Source organism: Beta vulgaris, chromosome 6, assembly GCF_026745355.1.
Source record: "Beta vulgaris subsp. vulgaris cultivar EL10 chromosome 6, EL10.2, whole genome shotgun sequence".
NCBI classification, from domain to species: Eukaryota; Viridiplantae; Streptophyta; class Magnoliopsida; order Caryophyllales; family Amaranthaceae; genus Beta; species Beta vulgaris.
Window position 1 is genome coordinate 14,621,627 of NC_079207.1, and position 21,532 is coordinate 14,643,158.

The following is a 21,532-nucleotide window of genomic DNA, read 5'->3' on the forward strand; positions in this document are numbered from 1 at the left end:
TGATTGTTTTCAGTTGAAAGATTTGGGTCCATTGAAATATTTTCTCGGCATTGAGTGCGCACGGTCTGCAGAAGGTCTCTTTTTAAATCAGAGAAAGTATGCATTGGATATTTTACATGAGGTTGGTCTCCTTGCCGCCAAACCTGTTGACACTCCATTGCCGCAGAACCATTCCCTGGGTTCAGATGCCGACCCTTTCTATTCAGACCCTGCACTTTACCGTCGCCTTGTTGGTCGATTAATTTATCTAACCATCACTCAGCCGGATTTATCTTATGCTGTGCACATCTTATCCCAATTCATGCAGGCCCCGCGACACTCTCATTATGACGCTGCTATACGTGTGCTTCGCTATCTCAAAGGCCATCCCAGCCAAGGCTTGTTGTTGCGTGCTGACTGCGATCTCCAGCTATATGCTTATTGTGACTCGGATTGGGCCAGTTGTCCCATCTCCCGTCGATTGGTCACTGGATATTTTATTACGCTTGGTTCTTCTCCTATATATTGGAAGACCAAGAAACAAACGACTGTCTCTCGTTCCTCTGCGGAGGCTGAGTATCGAGCCATGGCATATACTTGTGCTAGCTGAGATTAAATGGTTGCGTTGTTTATTGGCTTCACTTGGTGCTGCTCATCGTCAACCTGTTCGCTTGTTTTGCGACAATCAAGCTGCTCTTCACATCGCCGCCAATCCGGTATTTCACAAATGTTCCAAGCATATCGAGATTGATTGTCACTTTGTTCGAGAGCTTCTTCTCCAGGGTCTCATTGCTACTGCTCATGTCCGCACCAAATATCAGTTTGCTGATATTTTTACTAAAGCTCTCGGTGCCTTTCAGTTCTCTTTTCTTCTGTCCAAGTTGGGCGTTCGTGACCCTCACACTCCCACTTGAGGGGGAGTATTGGAGATATTAGAGATATACTTGTTATTATATCTTTTCGTATTATCTTTTCGAATTTGGTTTCCTCTTTGTATTAGGATTAGTTTCTATATAAGCTGGGAATTTCTCCTATGCGAACATACGTTTTTCTGATAATAATAATTCGATTCTAAAGATTTATCAGAGGAATTGATTGTATATCACATGTATTTTTGGGTACATGTAAGAAGTTAGGATACTCGCCTCTCTCAAGAGACGCCTAAGAAATTGAGGACAAACTGATCTAGAGTAGGTTTCTCACCAACAACGACATCTAATATGATAGCAGAGATACAAACATACAATGACCATTTTTTGAGAGATAATATATTGTCATGTTAGCTTTCCGAAATATATGAGTAATGAAAGTGAATTGAAGTAGAGAATCAAAGTCTTCGATACACGATTGTCATCTAATTATATTAATTCTAAATGACTGGGATGTGTCTCATACAAGACGCTTTGACACATTTAACAACGACATACTCCCTCCGTTTCACAATATAAGGCACGCACGATGTTCGAGGTCGAACTTTGACCGTTAATTACTTTCAATTTATGTTGATATAAAATTAAAAAAAATAATATTATTATAGTATTTTTCAAGACGAATCCATGGGTATAATTTTTATAATTTTTACTTATCGTATTTGAGAGATATTTGTGGTCAAAGCAAATTTTCGTAAAGCGTAAATGACTTATATTTTGAAACAGAGGGAGTAGTATACTTTTTAAATTTTTTGGGAGAAAACAATTTTATTCATTAACTTTGACATAAATAGGAACCAGACAGATGCATGGATTATACATTATACATTTCATGGACTTATCCCATACAAAAGCCTCTGATCTCTAGGTGCTTTTGATTTACAAAGGTAAAAAAAAATCTTGAATGATGATGAATCGAAACATTGGAAATTGGCGAACTTTATCGCCTACAAAAAGTGCACCAATAAGGCTTGCAACACTTGAAGTACCTAATAATGCGTATTAATGTAATATCTGAATTGAGGCTTAGGGACGATGACAGAAATTTTCAAAACCCATGTACTCGTGATTTTCCAGCTTCTGTATCATGTTCACTATTCCCACTCCACCTACAATGTTAAACAAAATGCAACTTATGTTATACAATCAACTGTACTAATTACATAAATGAACTAGAACACAATTTACACGCGATTTCTAACTACTTTGATTGCATGGTATGTGGTCACAAAAGCATGGAGGCTGGAGCACTTCGAGGCTAGTACAATCTTCTCATGCGCCAGCTATTTCCAACTCATGCAATAAATATTTTTTTTTTTTGACATCAAGCATGCAATAAATATTGATACACACAAATGAGCGTTGATCTTGGAAATACTCTATGAGCGTTGTGTACATTATTTAACTTCTACATCTAATTCATTATGTAGTAATAGACACTAATAAGTTATAATGATCATAGTACGGTAGATAAACGCTTTAAGATGTCTTTAGATGAACCCTTCTAATTAGATAGATTTAGAAAATACTACTAAATATGATGTCTTAACATCTTCCTATGTTTTTGATATGACAAAGCAAATTGAAATACTAACAAATATAACATGAATATTGATATGGTCCTTACGAAATTACATACAAATTTGAATTTTCCATTACCAACCATTTGTTATCAACTATCAAAATGTAAGGTAATGCGAAAAAGAAAACAACTGAATGCGTGGACGTAGTACGTACCTAAGGTGATTGCACTGACGAGAATAGTTGATGCGAGGATAAAAATGATTATTGATGCTCTGCCTAGTAATGTTATCAACCTTCTTACAACATGCTGACCAACTATGGCAGCTAGCGTAGCAACTAAGACGAAATAAGCCGCTGAATCACATAAGAATATTGGTTAGCTTATTGAAGTCAAAGAGTTTCTAATTTCTATATTTAGTAGTTGCACAAGTTAAAATAGAAACAGGGAGAGCAAATTTACCGTAAGGAACAGGGAACCGCTTAAGGATGTAGTATTGCACCACCGACATAGAGGATGAGAATATCATTGAGAATGTTGAAGTTGCACTTGCTACCTGTAAATCAAATTATTTAAATCAATCTTGTAAATCTTACTTCCTCCGTCTCAAAATATAGTTCCCATTTTCATTTTGGGTGTCCCAAAATATAGTTCCCATTTCCATATTTAGTTCCACATTTTTCCGTAATTTGTCTAGAAAAACCGTGTCCCATCATTTATTTTTTTCTTGAAATTTGTTTTTTCCTTTGTTTATTCAACCAAAATGTTACAATTAATGCTATTTTACCAATTATTCTCCACTCTCTCTCATAAAATCATCTTTTCCCATACAACTTTTATTTAAATAAACAAAAAATCTTTACTATCCCTCTTAGATTCTACTTGCATAAATTACCGTGAAAAAAGGGAAATGGGAACTATATTTTGGGACGGAGGGAGTATCATATAACAAAAGATCACTTGATCATTGGTACTCACATTGCTAATCATCCTATATTAGGCGATGATAAATTGATAATACTTCATTGTTTTTATATGAGTTGCAAAATTTGTTTCTAAAGTCAAACTTTACGAAATTTGACTATATTGTTCCCCTAATACTTCACTTCTATTATTACTAGCATTATACACACGCGATGCGTGCGAATTGCAATAACATAATATCTTGTATATGGTAGATAATTCAACAACTGTCTGTTTAAAAAATAATCTAGGTTATGTTTTTTATTTATTTAGCGATACTCTTCCCACTTCTGTAACTACTCACAACGTTCACCATTTAATTATGGATCTTTGATGGCAAGACTCTAATATAAAATAGGTGTTTGACAATTTTCTTTTGACAATGAGAAAAGCTGACATTAAATTACATTTGAAGTGAATCTTGAACAAGTTTGAGCACATAATTTTGCCAAATCGTGTGCTTTGTGAACTTGTGGTCGATTCACTTTTAGCAAAAGACTCCAATCAAAATCCCTAGCTAAAACCTTAATACGTTGAAGCCTCCACCAAATCGAAAAGGCAAATGTTTAATTGAGTAAAGTGAGGTTATCAAAGCTATTACTCTTGTATACCTGAGGAGGAATACCGAGCTCAAGAAAAAGAGGTCCCAAGATGAATCCGCCGCCTAGCCCAAGTAAGCCACCAACCATACCAGCAACAACGCCACATATACAGTAAAAGAAAATTTGATGGACCTTCAATACTGTGATTTCTTTTCCCTTGGATGCTATAACCTTAGTCCCTTTGTATAAGCATACTCCTTCAAATAGAGAGACTGATACAGCAATAGGTACCTGCAATCGTCAAAATTAACTCTCTTTTCATTTATATGGTACTACTATATAGTATAGTACATATAGATTTACTCATTCAAGTTTCTGAAATTTCTGAGTTTTACCTGTAATGAATCCAGAAGCCAATATTGTACGGAACAGGTCACTGTATATCTCTGCACATACCACACTTCTGTTAAACCATAAACTTAACAGCATTCTTTCATAAGCGGTAATAAATGATAGTAATGGTGATGGATCGTGTGTAGTTTTCGATTCAAGTTCTCATGTCAGCAGAAGTTTAGCTCAACGTTTTCTAACAAAGTACATAATTCAGCATAAGTATTATCATTACGTCCATTTATTATTGTGTATAGCAAATGAGTAAGTACACAGCAGGGAATACACATACCTTGAGAAGTTGAATAACAAGGAAGCCCAGCCAAACAAATGAAAGCAATGATAGTTCTTTCCAGTATATGTTGGATAACATAGGAACCTAATAATCATGCATCAAAAAGAATTACTTAATCACTAATACTAGAAGTTGATTTAAAGGGATTTGTTTTTCTATAGCTTTGATGTGAAAATTAAGAAAGACCTTATCATCATGTGCAGGGGCAGGAGGTCCACTGGCTAATGGCTTGTAGTCTGCTTCAGACTCTTCTACAGTTCAAAACCTTTAGTAAGCATTGATTTATTGCACAAAAGTTTAATACAATCATAGATTATCTAATTTGAATCAATGATAATAAAAAAAGAGGTTTGGTGTATTGTTTCTTGCAGAAGTTTTCGCATAATATAGATCATAAGTGATAGAGTATAAATTTATTCTTGGGACTCCAACCATCCGCTTAAGCTTTTGGTTGAGTTGGTATCAGAACCAGCGTGACATAAAGGTCATGGGTTCAAATCTCATCCACCCCTCATTTCTAAGTGGAATATTTAGCGCCAGGTATGAGAGAGGCCTATGTTCCATCCACACTTCAAGCCCAATGGGCTCTCGCGTGAGGGTCATGATAGAGTATAAATCTATTAAGCTTTTGGTTGGAGTCCCAAGAATAGATTTATACTTAATCAATAAGCTTATAGGTTTATAATATGCACTAACCTCCTGACTTAGTATCTGGTACATGCATTGAGGCTACAATCTGAAACATAGCAAAAAATGATGCATTAAGTTTATCAGTAAGAAGTGCAGAACCATAAACATCATTACAAAACCTCAAAGTTATTAAATATATGATCACCTTCTTCATCTCCGACTCTTTGTTCCACGTATTAACCCCTTTGAGTAAAGCTTTTATCGATGTCACTGACAATTTGTAATGCAAAATTTATGTTAATGCATGATAGAAATCATTGTAAAACATCGTGGAATAAATTACTTACCTAAGAAAAGGATGATTAGGAGGACGGTGACCATCCAATCAGCGAAGATGACATTGAATGTAACTCCAATGCTGATTCCAAGCATAAGCATAGGCTGAATTAGTACAGCAAGGTCATAGTCTATGATGGGCATGTCCAATGTTGGATGCTTTAGGCTTAGATTACAGTATACTGTTGATGCAGCTGCTCCCATTATCATACCTGTAATCTCCACATTTCAACAATTAAGGTCTTAAAATCCTATTACATATATTCTTTTCAAGTTTTAGATTGACAATAGAATGATAGGAGGTAATTAGGAAAGATTGAAGATTAACCCACATTTAGAAATGGCAGTAGAAGATTTGGGATCAAAACCAATGATCAAAGTAAGCATAGGGACAAATATTCCGCCACCTCCAACTCCGCCAACACTTCCAAGAGCTGCACCAAGGAACCCTATAAATGATCCTACCACGATCCTCCAACCGAACTCCATATCCTGTTTAACAAACACATAATTTATCAGAAAAAAAAGAGAGGATCAGAATCGAAAAAAGAAACGAAAAGTTGATTAATGTGAGGGAACTGACAGGCCAAACAGGTTGGTAGGATGGTTCTCCTGATTTCCATAAGAAATGATACATCTTACTCAGAAGGCCTTCTTTCATTACTTGCTCCTTATCAACTAAACTAATGAAATTCTCTTTCAGGGGTCTTTCTGCACGGGCTATACTATTCAGAAGCACGACACTGAAACAGATCATCCATGCTGCAACTATTCTTTGTTGGTTCATCTCTTTGAATGTAGCCATTGATTAACCAAACCTTAACCTTCGAAACGACTTATCTTCGTCCCCTCAAAGAATTGTCTCTAAGAAAGGATATGGTAGAGATCTTGTGTTTTAAGCTTCACTTGCAGATGGCTACTTAATTGCTTGTATTTATAGACTTAGCCAGTCTTTAGATATACTTCATGTACTGCTTAATTCTAGTCTACTTTGTTTGTTAGGCATGCAATTTGTGCACGTTCTTTCTTGCCTTTCTCAATTACGCCCTTCAAATTGTTACTGTTTGTTGGGGAGTGTTATGGTGAGATGAGTGTGTTGTCCTGATCATATAATTCGAGTGACTCAACCTTTTTCTTTTAAAATTTGAGTACTACGTTTTAGAGATTTTTGTGTCATATCTAGACAGTAGTTGTTTGGTTTAATGCAGGAAGTTGCACATCTGAACATCTGAGAATATTGCTATTGGACTAGTCGTTTTAGATATTGATTTCTGATTTCTAATACAAGTGCTATACACTGTCAATCAAACAATTTAACAGTTATTTACTTTAGTTTATAAGTGTTTTAAGACCTATAACATATGCAATTAAAGAATAAAGAACTAAAATGAACATAGAGATTTAACGTGGTTCACTAACAATCTATTAGCTACATTTATGGACGGAGGAGAAACGATTCTTTTTATTATCTTTTCAGGAGAGAGAGCACACATTATTGCGGAAAATTGGGAGCAAAGATTGAGTAAAAAGTAGAGGTGATCATGGGCCGGGCCACGGCCAAAAAATTTTGCCCATTGGTTGGGCTGGGCCGGGCCTAAATTGCGGGCCGAATTTTTGTGTCCAAAGCCCGCTATCTCGGGCCTAAATAAGCGGGCTTTTGCGGGCCAAAAAAATAGACTAAAAAGTCGTTCTTTGCTTGCCCAAAGTCCGCCCAAAGCAAAAAAAATACGGGTTGGCCGGGTCGGGCCCGGCCCGCCGGCCGAAATATTCAGCCCGAAACCCGACCCAAAAACGGGCCGGGCCAAAATGATCACCTCTAGTAAAAAGCTTTGAGTTCACTCATGGTACACCCGGGTGTACCATGAGCATGGTACACTCAGGGGTATTTTTGTAATAAATTAGAACTTCAGGTGATCATTTGACACCAAATTTGCTCATTTTGCTCATTTGTAATAAAAGTGTTTGCTCATTTTCTTAAATGAGTAGAAATGTTTGCTCATTTGCTCATTCGCTTATTTTGCTCATTTGGAGAAAATAGTCTTAGGGTGTACCATGAGCATGGTACACCCAGGTATACTATAAATATTCTTAAAAGCTTTATATAGTACCTTTCTCATCAACCTAAACAGACTGAGTCTAAAACTGAAATTAAAACAAAAATGGTTTATTAACCACATACATCGAAAACCAGACACCCGTGCTTGATTAAAACTTAGCGTTAAATAATTCAAGTCATATTTCAAACTTATATTTTCTTTTATCATATGTAATCCAAACAATCATTCAGTTTTTGAAGTTAGGATTTGTTCTAAGAGCAATGGACCTTGTTAGAATATAAGTGGGAGAGAGTTAGCGGGCATGTTCTATTTTAGGGGGCGTTTGGTTCATATAATGGTATGGGTTTGGAATCAGGAATGAAATCAAAGTGGTATGGGTTTGGAACTTGATACTTAATACCTTGTGTTTGGTTTCATTTTAGGAATGAAAAATCTTCTTTTATTTGATACCTAGAGGTAAGGTATGAGCCATACCCACCTCCCCCCTGGTTTCTAAACCCCATACCTTATGGGTTTGAGGTATGGGTTTAAAATTTAGAAATAAATTAAACAAACACTAGGTATGGGTTTTGTTCATTCCAAACCCATACCTCATACCTAAAACTAGTGAACCAAACACCCCCTTAAATGGCTGATATAAAAAATAGAAAAGAAATTGTGTTCAGCAAAAATGTTTTTGCTTATTTTTCTAAAAATTCCCCAACAATAATTGGCCCCAATAATATCATAAGTTAAATTATAAATGAGCATAAATTTGGATGTAAATTGTAATTGGTCGAACTTCACACCATAGTCGCCAGAAATAAGATTCCCTGTCACGGAGAATCATTGGTCACTTATCCGGAGGAAATAGAGTAATGATGGAATTTAGCTGAAATAGAGTAATACTGAATCTCCAAGTGATTCTCAAACCAGAAAATACATTGCATTATTACGAGAAACTTCTAGGAAGCTTACTTGTTATTTCCTTCACTGTATCTAGAAAGTCCAACGAAATTTCCTACCAGAAATGGCTATTCTTGAAGGCTTGAAGCAAATACCAAGAATTCATATATTGACTTCAATTTTCTAATAATTGTTTAATTTTAACTTTATACTTCATTTGCTAATGTATAATTTTGACCACTAACCTTTCTAATCGATAATCTTAAGTGAGAGTGAGAGATATCCTAGTGGTTAGAGCTTTTTTTCCGATTTCAAGAGATCTTGAGATCGATTCTCACCCTAGGCATTTAGGCAAATTACTTGGCAAGTTGGGATCCCTAATATTCTCCCCAACTTGTCAAGGTTTCTCCTTATCTTATTAAAAAAAAAATCAATAATCTTAAGTTTGGGAATTGGGGATACTCTTTCCGTGTTATTCCTAGTCTAAAGTTGGTTAATTTAAGCTATTTTTATTCAACTTATTTTGACTTACTTCCAAAAGAATAAGTTAAAATAATTTATTAGAATGATTCAATGATATCTACAGAAATATATATATCTATTAAAAGGCGCTCCTAGACAAGGAACGAAGTCACATGGCGCTCTCCCTAAGGGCGTCTTACTCTATGTAATTCATGTACAATAAAAGAATATTAGAAATTTCATAGTATAATGTTTGATCCCAAAATTTTAAGATCATAGATTAAAGTTTTAACCACTAGACCAAGTAATATCAAGTGTTATCAATTTACAGTACAATATTAATAAATAAAAATTTTCTTACCTGAAACATAACCCAAACCTAAATAGTTTAGAATTATTAATACCTTAGGAGTTAGGATTATATATAAAAGCCCTCTAGACATTAGAATGTTACTCTTTACGTGTTGAAAATATGTTAAAATCAATTCCATTACATTTTCACATAAACATTGTATTTATATTTCAGTAAAATATATAATTATTAGTAGCATTATGTATATGGTAGTCAAGATTGTGTTGCATGATGGTCTTTGCATTTAGGTTGACTAATCAACTCTCAATGCACCTTCAAAAGAAATCAACTAATAAACTAGAAGATGTACATGAATGAACTCTCTTTACTAATAACTTACAAATTTCATTCACAATCTTGATCAATATTTATATATGTGGTTCATTAGTTTAAAAATATATTCTTTTTTCAAAAATATTTTTGAATTCTCAAATGAATATTGCACAAGTTACAATACTAATATTAAATTATATTTTCATTTACAAATCTCAAACAATATACGTGATGGTGGTAAAAGTGACAGTGTAAAGGCCATTTCAATGAACAACAAATGATAATGATAAGTCATTGATGAATTACGATTGAAGAAGTTCTTCAACAAACAATGTTTCGTTCACAATAAACCACATTTGATTATCACAATTCACAATACTATAATTCAATCCAAGCTCATTTTCATGTACCCCTAATGGCTAATTATGAACTTCGTCGATAAATCTCAAAGTAAGCTTGATTATCCCAAATACATCATATAATCTGCCTACAGGTACGAGACAGTAATCTATTTTAGTTATTATAGAATTAGATACAAGAAAGCTTGTGGACCTGCGCTGTCTTAGTACTCGTGAAAGCCACATCGCTTTCCTTCGAAAGCAAATGCCAAGAAATTTCACGTAATTTGTTTTACTTTTCTTACAATTTTGTCCATTTTATCTATCATCGATGGTGTAAATTATACTATTTATTCGTATTGACAGTGATCCTACATCGAATTTCTAGCAATTTCATTGGTTGGCTTATTAGAACTTTAAAGTAACAGCCACTTTATACATTTGCATAATATGGCTTATATAGTTATATTGATACAGCATGTTTTGAGGGGAACAATTCCACCGCAAGGGTAAAAGAAAAACTTACCCATGAAACCTGCATATATCTAGGCCTTCAGAAAACCAGAACCTGATAACTTTTGGGTGGACTATTTTGCAGTATTTGAGAAAATTAACTCCAAAGTTCATTATAGTACTAATGATGTACTACAGCTCCCTCTTCCCTTTTGCACATAATGCACAAAGCTGTCAAAGCAATAGCTGGGTGCAGTCCACCAAATGCACTACAAATGCCATAAACAGCCACGGTCTTTTCAAAGGCAAATAGAATTACAAGCCAGAACAAGCACTCTAACAGAGTAACAACCCCCTCCCCACCCCTCTCCTCTCCTCTTCTCTTACCCAGAAGAGCGAAAAAAGCAGGACAATGAAACCAGTACTACTGAAACACAAAAGATTCTTACCTAAACAAGTAACATTACAATACCTCCCTAGGAGCAAAAAGGGCCCAACTCTGACCATTGCAGGTAATAACCCCGACGGAGCTCAAACTTCCTGTGATTTAAATAAAGAACTGCCAAGGAAATAATCACCCAAAACCTTCTGTCTCTATTGGGTTCAAGAGCTCTCTTTAGTCTTCACCTTCTTCAGGCATCTCGATCGTAACTGTAGTCATCTTCTTCCATATGATTGTAACGGTCATTATCCCCAAGAGCATCTTTGTTATCATATTGTCCCCGCCCTTGGTGATGCCCATAATGGTCATAACTCTTATCATCAGGTTCAGTTTCAGAACGCTTGTGCTCATGATCATCCTCATACCATCCTCGTTCCTCATCTGCTCCAGCATGATCATAACCTCGTTCTCTCTCACCATGCCTGCCACGATCATGTTTAGCTTCTGCGTGATCATAGTCATAATCCCTATCACGGGAATGCCCACGATCATGGTCTGTTTCCCCAGCTTCATAGTCACGGTCCCTATCTCGGTGCCTGTCACGAGAACGCCCATGATCCCTTTCTCTATCATGCTCACGACCACGATCCTTACCTCTATCGCGATCACGTGTACGATCACGGTCACGATCGCGATCACGACCTCTGTCCCTCTCCTTGTCTCTAGTTCTATCACGATCTCTGTGATGCCTATCCTCCTTGTGATCGCGGTCTCTTGGCCTTTCATGGGATCGCTCACGAGATTTTTCTCGTTCCTTTTCTCTCTCCCTGCCCCTTTCTCTAGATTTTTCTCTATCTCTGGAATATTAAAGATTCAAATTCATCAACATAGAGCGGATTAAAGTTCAATAGCAATATGATAAATGATAAGTAGCAATTGTGAGCAAACTCCTTGCATTTCCAAACAAAAAGAAGTATCATGGTGCCATCATATTTGCAAGTTGAGCATGAAGAACAATTCACTAGCAAATTCCTCTCATGCTCATGGTCCATCTTCCAGTCACAGAGCATCACCATCACATGATCAAATCTTTTAAGCAAATATTGCATTTTGCTAAAGCTATTAAGCCACGAAAGAGGGCAACAACATCAGAGAGAGAACTAATTGCATCATACCTATCCTCTCGTATCTTGGGCTCTTCCGATCGAGATGGCCCTCCTGCAGGAGGCTCCCTGAGACAAAAAAAAAAGGGGGGGAGTTTTAACCGCCAAATTAATATTAATAAAGCAAAAAGTAAACAAGGAAGAGTTAACGAAGCAAGCACAACAGCATGAGACATCCTTACCAACAAAGAAATCTATGAATAATTCTTCACAATATCACTAGAGGACACAAGTCAACTAGTAACACCAGTCACATTATGCTGGTCTTTCTAGTGCACTAGTCATATAAATCAAGGAGCAACAAGTAACGACATACAAAATTCATCCAAAACACGGATACTTAACACCTAAATATGGCCACGAACTAGTAACTGATCTCAAAAGCAAAGCCTAAAACCTTACAAAGACAGGTTGAACTTTAAACTATACGCAAGCATAAAATCCCTTCCACAACTTTCATCTAGCTCCTCTCTTGAGCATATCCCTTATGTCCATAGAAGGAAAATGAAAATGCACTTCCAAGGTGGAAAAACTAAAGAAAGACCCTATAAACCCTCACTTTAGAAAATCTTGAGACTGATTTCCACGTGAGGTACTACAAAATAAACATTTCCCTGTCATCTATAATGAAGCATCAGCATCTTTTGAGTTGATACATAGGTACACGCACTCCCACAGTAATAGCTTAACAAGGTCATTTACCTTGTAGAATGCCTCTGATTGACATCTTCACCTCCCACTCTAGTTGTTCCTAATCCGCCACCCAGCCTGCGAGGCCGCCAGTTGGGAACAGTTCTTCCACGCTCGACATCTACCAGAACCCTCCTTCCATCAATTTTCCTTCCATCAGCTTGCTTGTATGCAGCTGTCAGATAATAGAACATGTAAGATAAGAGAATATGAATGGTAGATATAATCAATTCCATTAGACTGCATCATGACAGACAAACCTTTCATGTCCCTTGTATGAGCATATTCTATGAAAGCATAGCCTTTTGGTTTGTTTGTCTCTTTGTCATAGACCATTTTGACCTGAAACACAATAGAGATAAAAAATTACAGGAACGAGAAAATAACAAAGACAAGAAACATCAAAAGAAACTTAAGTCATTTTCTTAGCATCTAAAGCAGCATAGCTAAGAATCTACAAGAAGTAAAGTCCTCAAAGGCACGGCAGAGGGCATAAAGGCCTTGTGCCTTACTAACCGCGCTCACCTTTAATCAATAAAGCTCCACAAGTGAGACGGACTGCCATCGTTAGAGTAGTAGGAACACTGATGTAAATGGCCAATTTACCAGGCCCTTGAACCAACTAATCCCCTTACCAGGGAGAATTATAGTAAAAGCTAGTCCCCTTACCAGGGAAAATTTGAAAATAAGTGCTTAGAATTAAATATACCAGGATCCTTTCTTGACAGCTGATAGGTTTCGGTTGGCCTTTGTATGAGAAAAAAGAGCTCAGTAAAGCATTAAATGTAGTGAAATTAAAATGAAAGGAGAAGAAACTTATACTCCCGACATTTTTACCGAGTGCAGCTAAAGGTGTAGGAGCTGTCTTCTTTTGTAGCTTGAAAAAAGAAAGTCACAAAGGCACAAGATATCGGCTCTTCTCAACTTACTATTTCAGCTTCGCCGTGGAGGATGAAGTAACAGCTTTTAATTCATAAGTGAACATAAAAATAGAAAAATGGATTACCATATGGTTGATATTCATACCATCTCTTCATGGACTTTGCTTAAAACCATGGAGCTTCATACTCAGGTAGTGTCTCATACCTAGGAACTAGAACTGAAGGCAAATAACTACCTTCAAGAAACCACCCATGTCTAAGGCAATCAAACACTGTGTCAAAGCATATGCAAGACAGACCTATTGTTATAAAGGTGGACAACCAATGGTATTTTTGCTATAGGTTCCAGAAAAAATGAAACGCTCCTTAAGCACCGGACAGCTTACTATTTCAGCTTTGCCATCAAGGACCAGCAACCATTTACAATAAAAAACATATAAATTATGAACTATCTGGCAAGAAATTTGAAATTACAAGCAAACTTAAATTAAATTGCACTTAGAACATAAAACAATACTTAATTCCCCTCTCACAGCTTTGTAAATTAGAAACAGAGATGTCAGATAAGTTTCAACTACAAGGGCCAATTTCCATTTGATACATGTCACATACTTCATACATGTGTGATACTAGATAAATATTGAAGAACATTACCCAACCTAACATTTCACGTAATGCAGAATGCCATTGTTCAGGAAAGTAAATCAGAAGGAAAGCTGGCAAAAAATATTATCTGCTAACATTATCTCAAACAATATTTTCAGATAGTCCCACCTCACCGGCATAAGCACCTCAAAACTAGAATGAATCCTGAACCAAAACTTTGCTGAGAGCCTGAGAGCATTACAATATTTGTTTATTCCCATTATTAGCAGCATAGATTTTGGATAACCACTAACAAGGCGGAATTTTCCAGCACAAATTACACTACTTACTATTATTTATATGTGCACAAAGCTTCAAAAGTTATTTTAGCATTGTTTAATACACACATTCCTTCCTCTTTATCTTGAATTGAAGCTTTACATATTGAGTGTGTAGCACAAAAAGATAGGGATCATTGCAAGGCATTACCTGTTTAAAAGTTAAACCTCAAAAGAAAAACCAACATCCACCACTAGGCTGGAGAGATACTAATCCAATTAATTTTTTAGTTGCAATAAAACAAATAAAGTAAATGAAATACTTAATTAGCAATAATGCGAAAAATACATTTTTCATAAAACCAAGATTGGTTGTAAAAATTTAAAACCAGATTGGAAGATATTTCAATAAAAAGATTTAAGAAGTTCTGAAACGGCCACAAGAAGAGAGGTGGTGGAGGAGCGGTCATAAACACATGTAACCTCTTACCGAAGATAAAACGCAATAACCTGATCCCCGAGGGGAATGGTTACAGTACCTACCCGCTTTATGGCCCCATAGGTTTCAAACTCCCTTTTCAGCCTGCTCTCTGAGGTCTCATAACTCTGCAAGCAAGCAAGCATAAGAACTACTTAGTTCAAATTTTTCGCATACAAACTATAGCCTATAATAACCCCTCATGAAAAGAAAATGCAATATTTTGAAACAAGCACAAAATAAATAAACGAAAATTAGCTGTAAACACAAGGCATAAGCTAAGTTTCAATTCCACACAAAAACCTCAATGCAGTAGAACATGCCACTTCGATCTTCAAAACATTAATGTGAGAATATAAATGAAAGATAAGTGTAAGCAGATTACTGGACAAAAAATTTAAAACACTACATGTATCCCGAAGAGTTCAACCATTTAGTAGCTTGTGATTCACATTAAATTCAAAATCTTCTCCAAAAGATGGACAGATATGAGAACTAGACGTGCGAAAATAGATTAAATCCTGCAGGGAGGGATCTGGTTGTTACAAAAGTCACCAGCAGTTCACGATCAGCTGGTTTATGATATAAAGACAAGGTGATATCACCACATGAACAGAGAGGGGGGGGGGTGATTGTCTAAGGGTAACGGAGAGAGAGAGAGACAGGCGGACAATAAGGGTTCAAAGTATTGTGGGCTGCGCTTTTTGTAGAATATAGTATATCTAGAAAATTACAAACATTGAATAGTTTAATAAAAATAAAATAACGTTTCTAGATTTTAATCAACGTTCCTGTGTTTCCTAAATCATTGGGAGATTAGCTTTCCATTTCAATGCTTCATTTACTATAATTCTTGCAAGGTTTCATGATGATGGTGACCCGACAAAACAGTTCAGTGGATGATAAGTCTTACCAGCCTAGCAACAAACAGAGTCTTGTACGGGTCTTCAGTTGCACTTTGGTTACTCTGTGGATCATCTGCAGCACAGAAGTATGTCAAATTTTTATAAGATAATACACACATTCAAAATATTGTACAGAAAAAGAAAGGGTATCACATTTCTCTAGCTCTTCTGCAGCCTTTGCAGCACCCTTCTCCAATCGCAATTCGTGAATTCTGGCCCTTCTTTGTGACTGCTCATGAAAAACAAAATAGAGAAGCTAAAAAATCTAGCACACAAAGTCTACATATACAAACACAAATTGTTCCATCCACTCAAAGAAGAAAATCACCAGTTTATATAATGCTCAGTCACTCAAAATGTTCATGGAAACAAGATCAACAAGGCATCAGAAAGGCAATAAGGCATAGCATTCAAATCCATACACAATTTATATAATATGCTGAGTACCTAACAGAAAACCATAATTTCACGGAATAGAATAGCTATGATTGAAAATGGGTATACTTGAACACTCTTAGATACTCACTTTGTCCCTAATAGTTTGCCCCATTGAGAATTGATTACATCTTCTATTTTTAGTTGAGTAGAGTTCATAAAAGACACTATAGTGGCATCAAATAGAGTGAACGTGAGAGTTAAGTAGTGGTCTCAATGGCAATTTGTAGTATGAGGCACTCTTTTTGTGATGTCTCCATCTAACCCCAATCGTTTGCTCCATTGAGCATTGCTTACATTTCAAAATTATGGTTGAGTGGAGAATATGAAAGACGACATGGTAAGACCAAATTGAATGGATGTGCGACAATACAGTACTCATCCCATGGCCATTTGTACTTTTAGGGATATCCAAACAAAATTGGGGAAAGCAAAAGGGTGTGGAGTGACTAGTATGAATTCCTCCTATCTCGGGAACGGTAAATGCACGGGTAAAAATTGACATCTGACTAGATGAGCAGGAAGCAAAAGGGTCAAATTTCCCTGGCTTTTACATGTGGTAAGAACGTAAAAAATCTCCTCTACAACACCTAATCTCAACAATGTGCACATACTTTTCAATCTTAACAGAACTTTGCACCAAGAGAGGAAAATCCTAAATTTGTTTAAAAAAGCTGCGTAGACTACACGAATAAATAGTCCATGTTACATAGAATTAAAATGATAGTAGCTATCCCCTCAAAAAAAAAAATTATAGTAGCTATCATAAATGAAAATATGACATTAAGACCCCATGAGAACAAGCTATAATAGCTAAATAACCAAGAAAATCTATTAATCAACAAGGGCATGAAACTCAAGCAGTTCCTCCATTCAGCTTTATATGTCTAACTACTATTCATTATTTAAAAAAAAAACCAAGTGAAGTACAATGATAGATCATGCATCAAACACAATCACTAAGGAAAATACACAATGAGACGGATGTAGCATGTCTAAAATTCATATGAAATCCAAATTTGAAAACAATGAAATCCAAATGTGAAAGCATGTTTTTTACCCTTTTTTTCCCAAGAATAGAAAGCTACAAAAGCATTCAATCCTTAAGAATATTTATGGTGAACTGCAAACATCAAAACGAACCAAGCCATAGCATTTTATTAGATTAAACAAACACATGGATAACCTAACAATCGCATGGATATCTATATCGTCATAATAAGAGACCAGCTAATAAACGAGTTAAACCACAACTATGTAAAATTCTAAAACATCGACTACCAGCACGATACCAAAAAGAAACCAGAGCAATACCGGAGTTTCAGCTTCTTTGACAGGTGGGGCATACTCAGGATCCCCAGGCTCAGCAAAAAGATTCGCATATTGCGCCATTCCTTCATTGGGTAGTAATTATTGATGGTATTAGAAAACGAAATCGAATTCAAGCTCGGCAATAAAAATACATCTAAAACTAACAAATGCAGTGAAAGAAGCAAAGAAACATTTCTCACCCATATAAGGAGGGCATTTCCTCTTCTCAGGAGGCGGCTTATACTCCAGCGGAGGTCGAGGCTCGAAAAGCTTCAGCAAATTGGGCGTCAGACCAGTCGGATGAGATTGTCCAATCTGTGATCAATATTTTCACACAATTCATTTAATAAAATCACACAATTTCAAAAAATCAATACACCTCAACACTGCTTAATCAAGCACTAATCCCCATCACCCCGCACCCAAGTAACACAATAACACTGCAATCATTAGCTATAATTAGATCATTACCAGCTCCCTAAATCACATTACCGAAACCCTAACTCAACACTATACATATGTATGATAATCGACACTATCAGATAAACCCTAAATAAAACATCACCAGAATCGAGATCAATCATCAAAATTAACAAATCCTACCATCTTAAGCTGAAGAACATTAGCGCGATTCTGGGCTTTTGTGCGACCCTGAACGGCGGCGTTTTGGTTGCGCAGGAAGGCGTCATTTTGGTCCGTCATATCGCCGGAAATCTCGAAAATCTAGGGTTAGGGTTTGAATTTTTTTATTCTTATTTTTCGGTTTTTCTTTCAGAAAAAGGAGATCAGATTGGGGGAGAAAGAAAAATATGCATCAGATTTGGAAGTGCAAAATTAGTAGACAGAAAATCGATGAAAAGAACGGCCGTGAAAAAACGCGAGAAAAAGAAAAAAAGAAAGAAAGAAAGAAAGAGGGTTTTAGGCTGGCGCTTTTATACAATGTGAAGTATTCGTATTTTAATTTTTAGTACCTGATCAATTTCCGGTCGTTTTTTTAAAGTCCGCTTGTGAGTCGGTTTTGGGGATTCAGAAGTTGGCAAATTTGGCCCGGACTCGTGGGCCCAAATTTTGAAAGATTAGATCCTTTCATCATTTTCCAATTACCAAATTTAAGCTCCGTTTGATAGGGCGTAAAATATTTTCAGGGAGCGTTTGGTATGATTAATGGAAACGGAATGGAAAGGATTTGGATAAGGAGGGAAAATGAAAATAATGATTGTTACCTTTACTAGTTGTTTGGTATCCTAGTGGAATAGAAACAATTAAGAAGTTTATGATTGAGGAAGGAAACGTGATTTGTTTCCACTAATTTGATAATGGTAACAAATGGAGGGATTGTGAATCCCTCCGTAAACGGTATTTGTTACTTAACACTCATACCAAACAATTAGAAATGGAAACGCTTAATTAAATCCGTTTCCTACATCAAATTTTTCTATACCAAACACCCTCTCAGTGTAAAATGATTTTCATGGAAAATAATTTATAATGGAAAACACAGTTCCAAAATTAGTTTTCCGTTGTTTGGTTTCATGTAAGGAAAATGATGAAATGAGAGGAAAATGAAAAGGAAAGTAAGGAGGTAGTGAGAAAAGTATACAAGAGAGATAAGGAAAATAGTTTTTCCTTCATTTTGAAAGGAAAATGATTTTCCATCATTGGGAGAGTAATTTTACCCCAAGGGAAAATGGTTTTACACTCTTTTGCCAACCAAACAATGTAAAATTGAAAATGGAGAAAAACAATTTTTCGAGAAAACGTTTTACGCCCTACCAAACGGAGCCTTAATGTCATACTTGTTTTATCTAATTATTACTGAATTAAATTTATTATTGTTGAATTAAAATACTTTTATGTAATTGAATTCAGGCCTAGATCGGGGAGTCGGAACTAATAACAGCTTTTATAAACTCCAAATCCAACTCTTCCAACTCCAAGTTGAACGCAGGAAACTCTACCTACAACCCTCAATTCCGGAGGTTGGCAGCTCATCAACTACGAGAAAAATGTGATCGCAATCAAGCACATAACATTGAATCTCGTGCAAGACATTCTTTAGCTAAGTCTATAGCAGCTGATTCAGTAGTGTATGATCTTGTTGAATGCTTTTTTACTTCTACCATGGAGTTCTGGGAATAAATTTCATAAGAGGCATTTTAAGGTGGGGGACAGGGAGCCCTTACCCTTCCCCCTCTCCTAATGGGACTTGTCCTTGCCTATGTGATCGTGCTTGGTGGATTTATGCGAGATTCGAATCTAATAGACACTTTTTCTTACCAATATTCTCGTGGTTTATTGCCTTTCGTATTCCTTTTTTACTTTTTAAAAGAATTGAAGACATGGCGGAAAAAAAAAACTAATAGGCCTAAAGGAACTTAAGGTGCAATTGATAATTTAAGAGAAAAACGGTAAATAATTGTTGGTTGTTGTTGCACCATGACTAGAGGTGAACATAGGCGGGTTGGTTTTGGCCCGAAATTTTTTTCTGGTCGAACCGAAATTTTGCCTACTTTTCAAATCTAAGTTGCCCGTGGCTCGAAATTTTTGCCCAAAGAATCTGTGGGGTGAAAAATCGTGCCCAAAATCCAACCATTTTCGAGTTGGACCATGCTCATCTTGATCACCTCTGGCACCATCGAACCATGCCATATCACAATCTAAAGAAAGTTCAAGAACAATTTTTGCCTTATTTTTCATATCGTAACACTTTGACTTGCACACTTGATAACGCACAACTTTAATCGTTAATATCTCCAATAATTTTGTAAGGAACAAAGGTGTTTCATTATCAATAGAAACATAGGAAATATATTAGTTTGAAAAAGCTATGTAACTTAATAAAGCCAAGGCCTGTTTTTGGCTGGAAATTGTGATTATCATTTTCTTCACTTTAGATGTTAAATTAACGTTAAAACACTGCATATTTAACAATAAACCACAGATAAAAAGGGAAAATGATCCTCCATGCAGCCTTCATAATCTCAATTGCCTCTCATTTCTCTTCATCACGTAAACTGCTCATGTTGTCCATGACATGCATCCCATTAATTTACATTACGAGAAGTGTTATCAAGATCCTATTTTTCATCGATGGCGCGCGGTAGTTGGATCGAATCGCTACATCATAAGATTCTACAAAATTGGTATCCAACATCTCCATCGATAATATTCTATGTTTTTCCATTAAAATTTATTGAGCTTAAGTATTCATGTCTATAGCATAAAGTAATAGGTATCAGTTAAAATGACGATTCAAGAGAAAAAAACTTAAGTGAAACCTAGCTAGATTACCGTTAAACTTATGTAAAAAAATGATAATTGATTTAGGACTAAACTAGTTGTTGACCTGGACAATACCCGGAGTTTAATCTATATTTTGTATTACATTTTAATTATTCAATATGGTTAATGTCGTTCTTTTTTTTTTTGATTTTTTATCTAAAGAATGTAATCGATTAATGATAGTTTGTTGTTTATGGGTGTTTATTACCGATAACCTACTTATTACGGTACCAAATATGCGAATATCAAAATATGTGGGCACCAAAATATTTGTGGCTAGCTAGAAAAGCAGTCCATGACTCGAATCTAAATAATTGGGTACATGTAGAAGTGTCATGGCTTTTTATGGAAAAAAATTATTGGAAGAGCTACAAAAGAAGTTACTACTATGAGAATAAATTGTTGATACATGTTGATTACAGTGTTTTGGAGTACTACCATGAGTGCCAACTGTCAACTGCGTGCCAACTGTCAACTGGATGCCAACTCTAATCCTCATTCCTCAAAAGGATATACTACCATTCAACATCCCACTTGCAGATTACATAACAATTAGAATTAATACTTCCATTAACATATTGATTCATCAGATCCGCTTTTTAAAAATGTTAATTCATCTGATCCAACTTTTCCTATAAAATATTGATTATTCTTAATATTTATCTTTTCTCTCTCCTTTGAAAGTCATGTATCACCCCGACCTCTAATCATCGTTGTTAAGTTAATTAATCGATTA

At 35.9% G+C, this 21,532-nt stretch overlaps 2 protein-coding genes across 3 annotated transcripts; both read right to left on the minus strand.

The window, feature by feature from the left end:
* Window positions 1–1,645: 1,645 nt before the first annotated feature.
* On the minus strand, window positions 1,646–6,713 carry LOC104895862 (sulfite exporter TauE/SafE family protein 3). Of its 2 annotated transcripts, none has more exons than XM_010682497.4 (12): window positions 6,170–6,713; window positions 5,919–6,078; window positions 5,598–5,798; window positions 5,456–5,520; window positions 5,317–5,356; window positions 4,807–4,868; window positions 4,618–4,704; window positions 4,331–4,381; window positions 4,005–4,226; window positions 2,893–2,986; window positions 2,646–2,786; window positions 1,646–2,017 (listed from the first exon to the last, which is right to left on the minus strand). In XM_010682497.4, the coding sequence occupies exons 1-12, from the start codon at window positions 6,389–6,391 to the stop codon at window positions 1,935–1,937; spliced, it is 1,428 nt and encodes a 475-aa protein (XP_010680799.2). In that variant the 5' UTR covers window positions 6,392–6,713; the 3' UTR covers window positions 1,646–1,934. The 2 variants fall into 2 exon arrangements, with proteins under 2 accessions (XP_010680799.2, XP_010680798.2); XM_010682496.4 differs by having other exon boundaries at window positions 4,807–4,871; window positions 6,170–6,711.
* Window positions 6,714–10,463: 3,750 nt separating this feature from the next.
* Window positions 10,464–18,423, minus strand: LOC104895863 (U1 small nuclear ribonucleoprotein 70 kDa). Its single transcript, XM_010682498.4, has 10 exons — window positions 18,118–18,423; window positions 17,715–17,829; window positions 17,518–17,597; window positions 15,922–15,997; window positions 15,777–15,841; window positions 14,929–14,991; window positions 12,902–12,983; window positions 12,654–12,816; window positions 11,964–12,020; window positions 10,464–11,645 (listed from the first exon to the last, which is right to left on the minus strand). Exons 1-10 carry the CDS (start codon window positions 18,214–18,216, stop codon window positions 11,039–11,041), a joined length of 1,407 nt encoding a protein of 468 aa, XP_010680800.2. The 5' UTR covers window positions 18,217–18,423; the 3' UTR covers window positions 10,464–11,038.
* Between the last annotated feature and the right edge of the window lie 3,109 nt (window positions 18,424–21,532).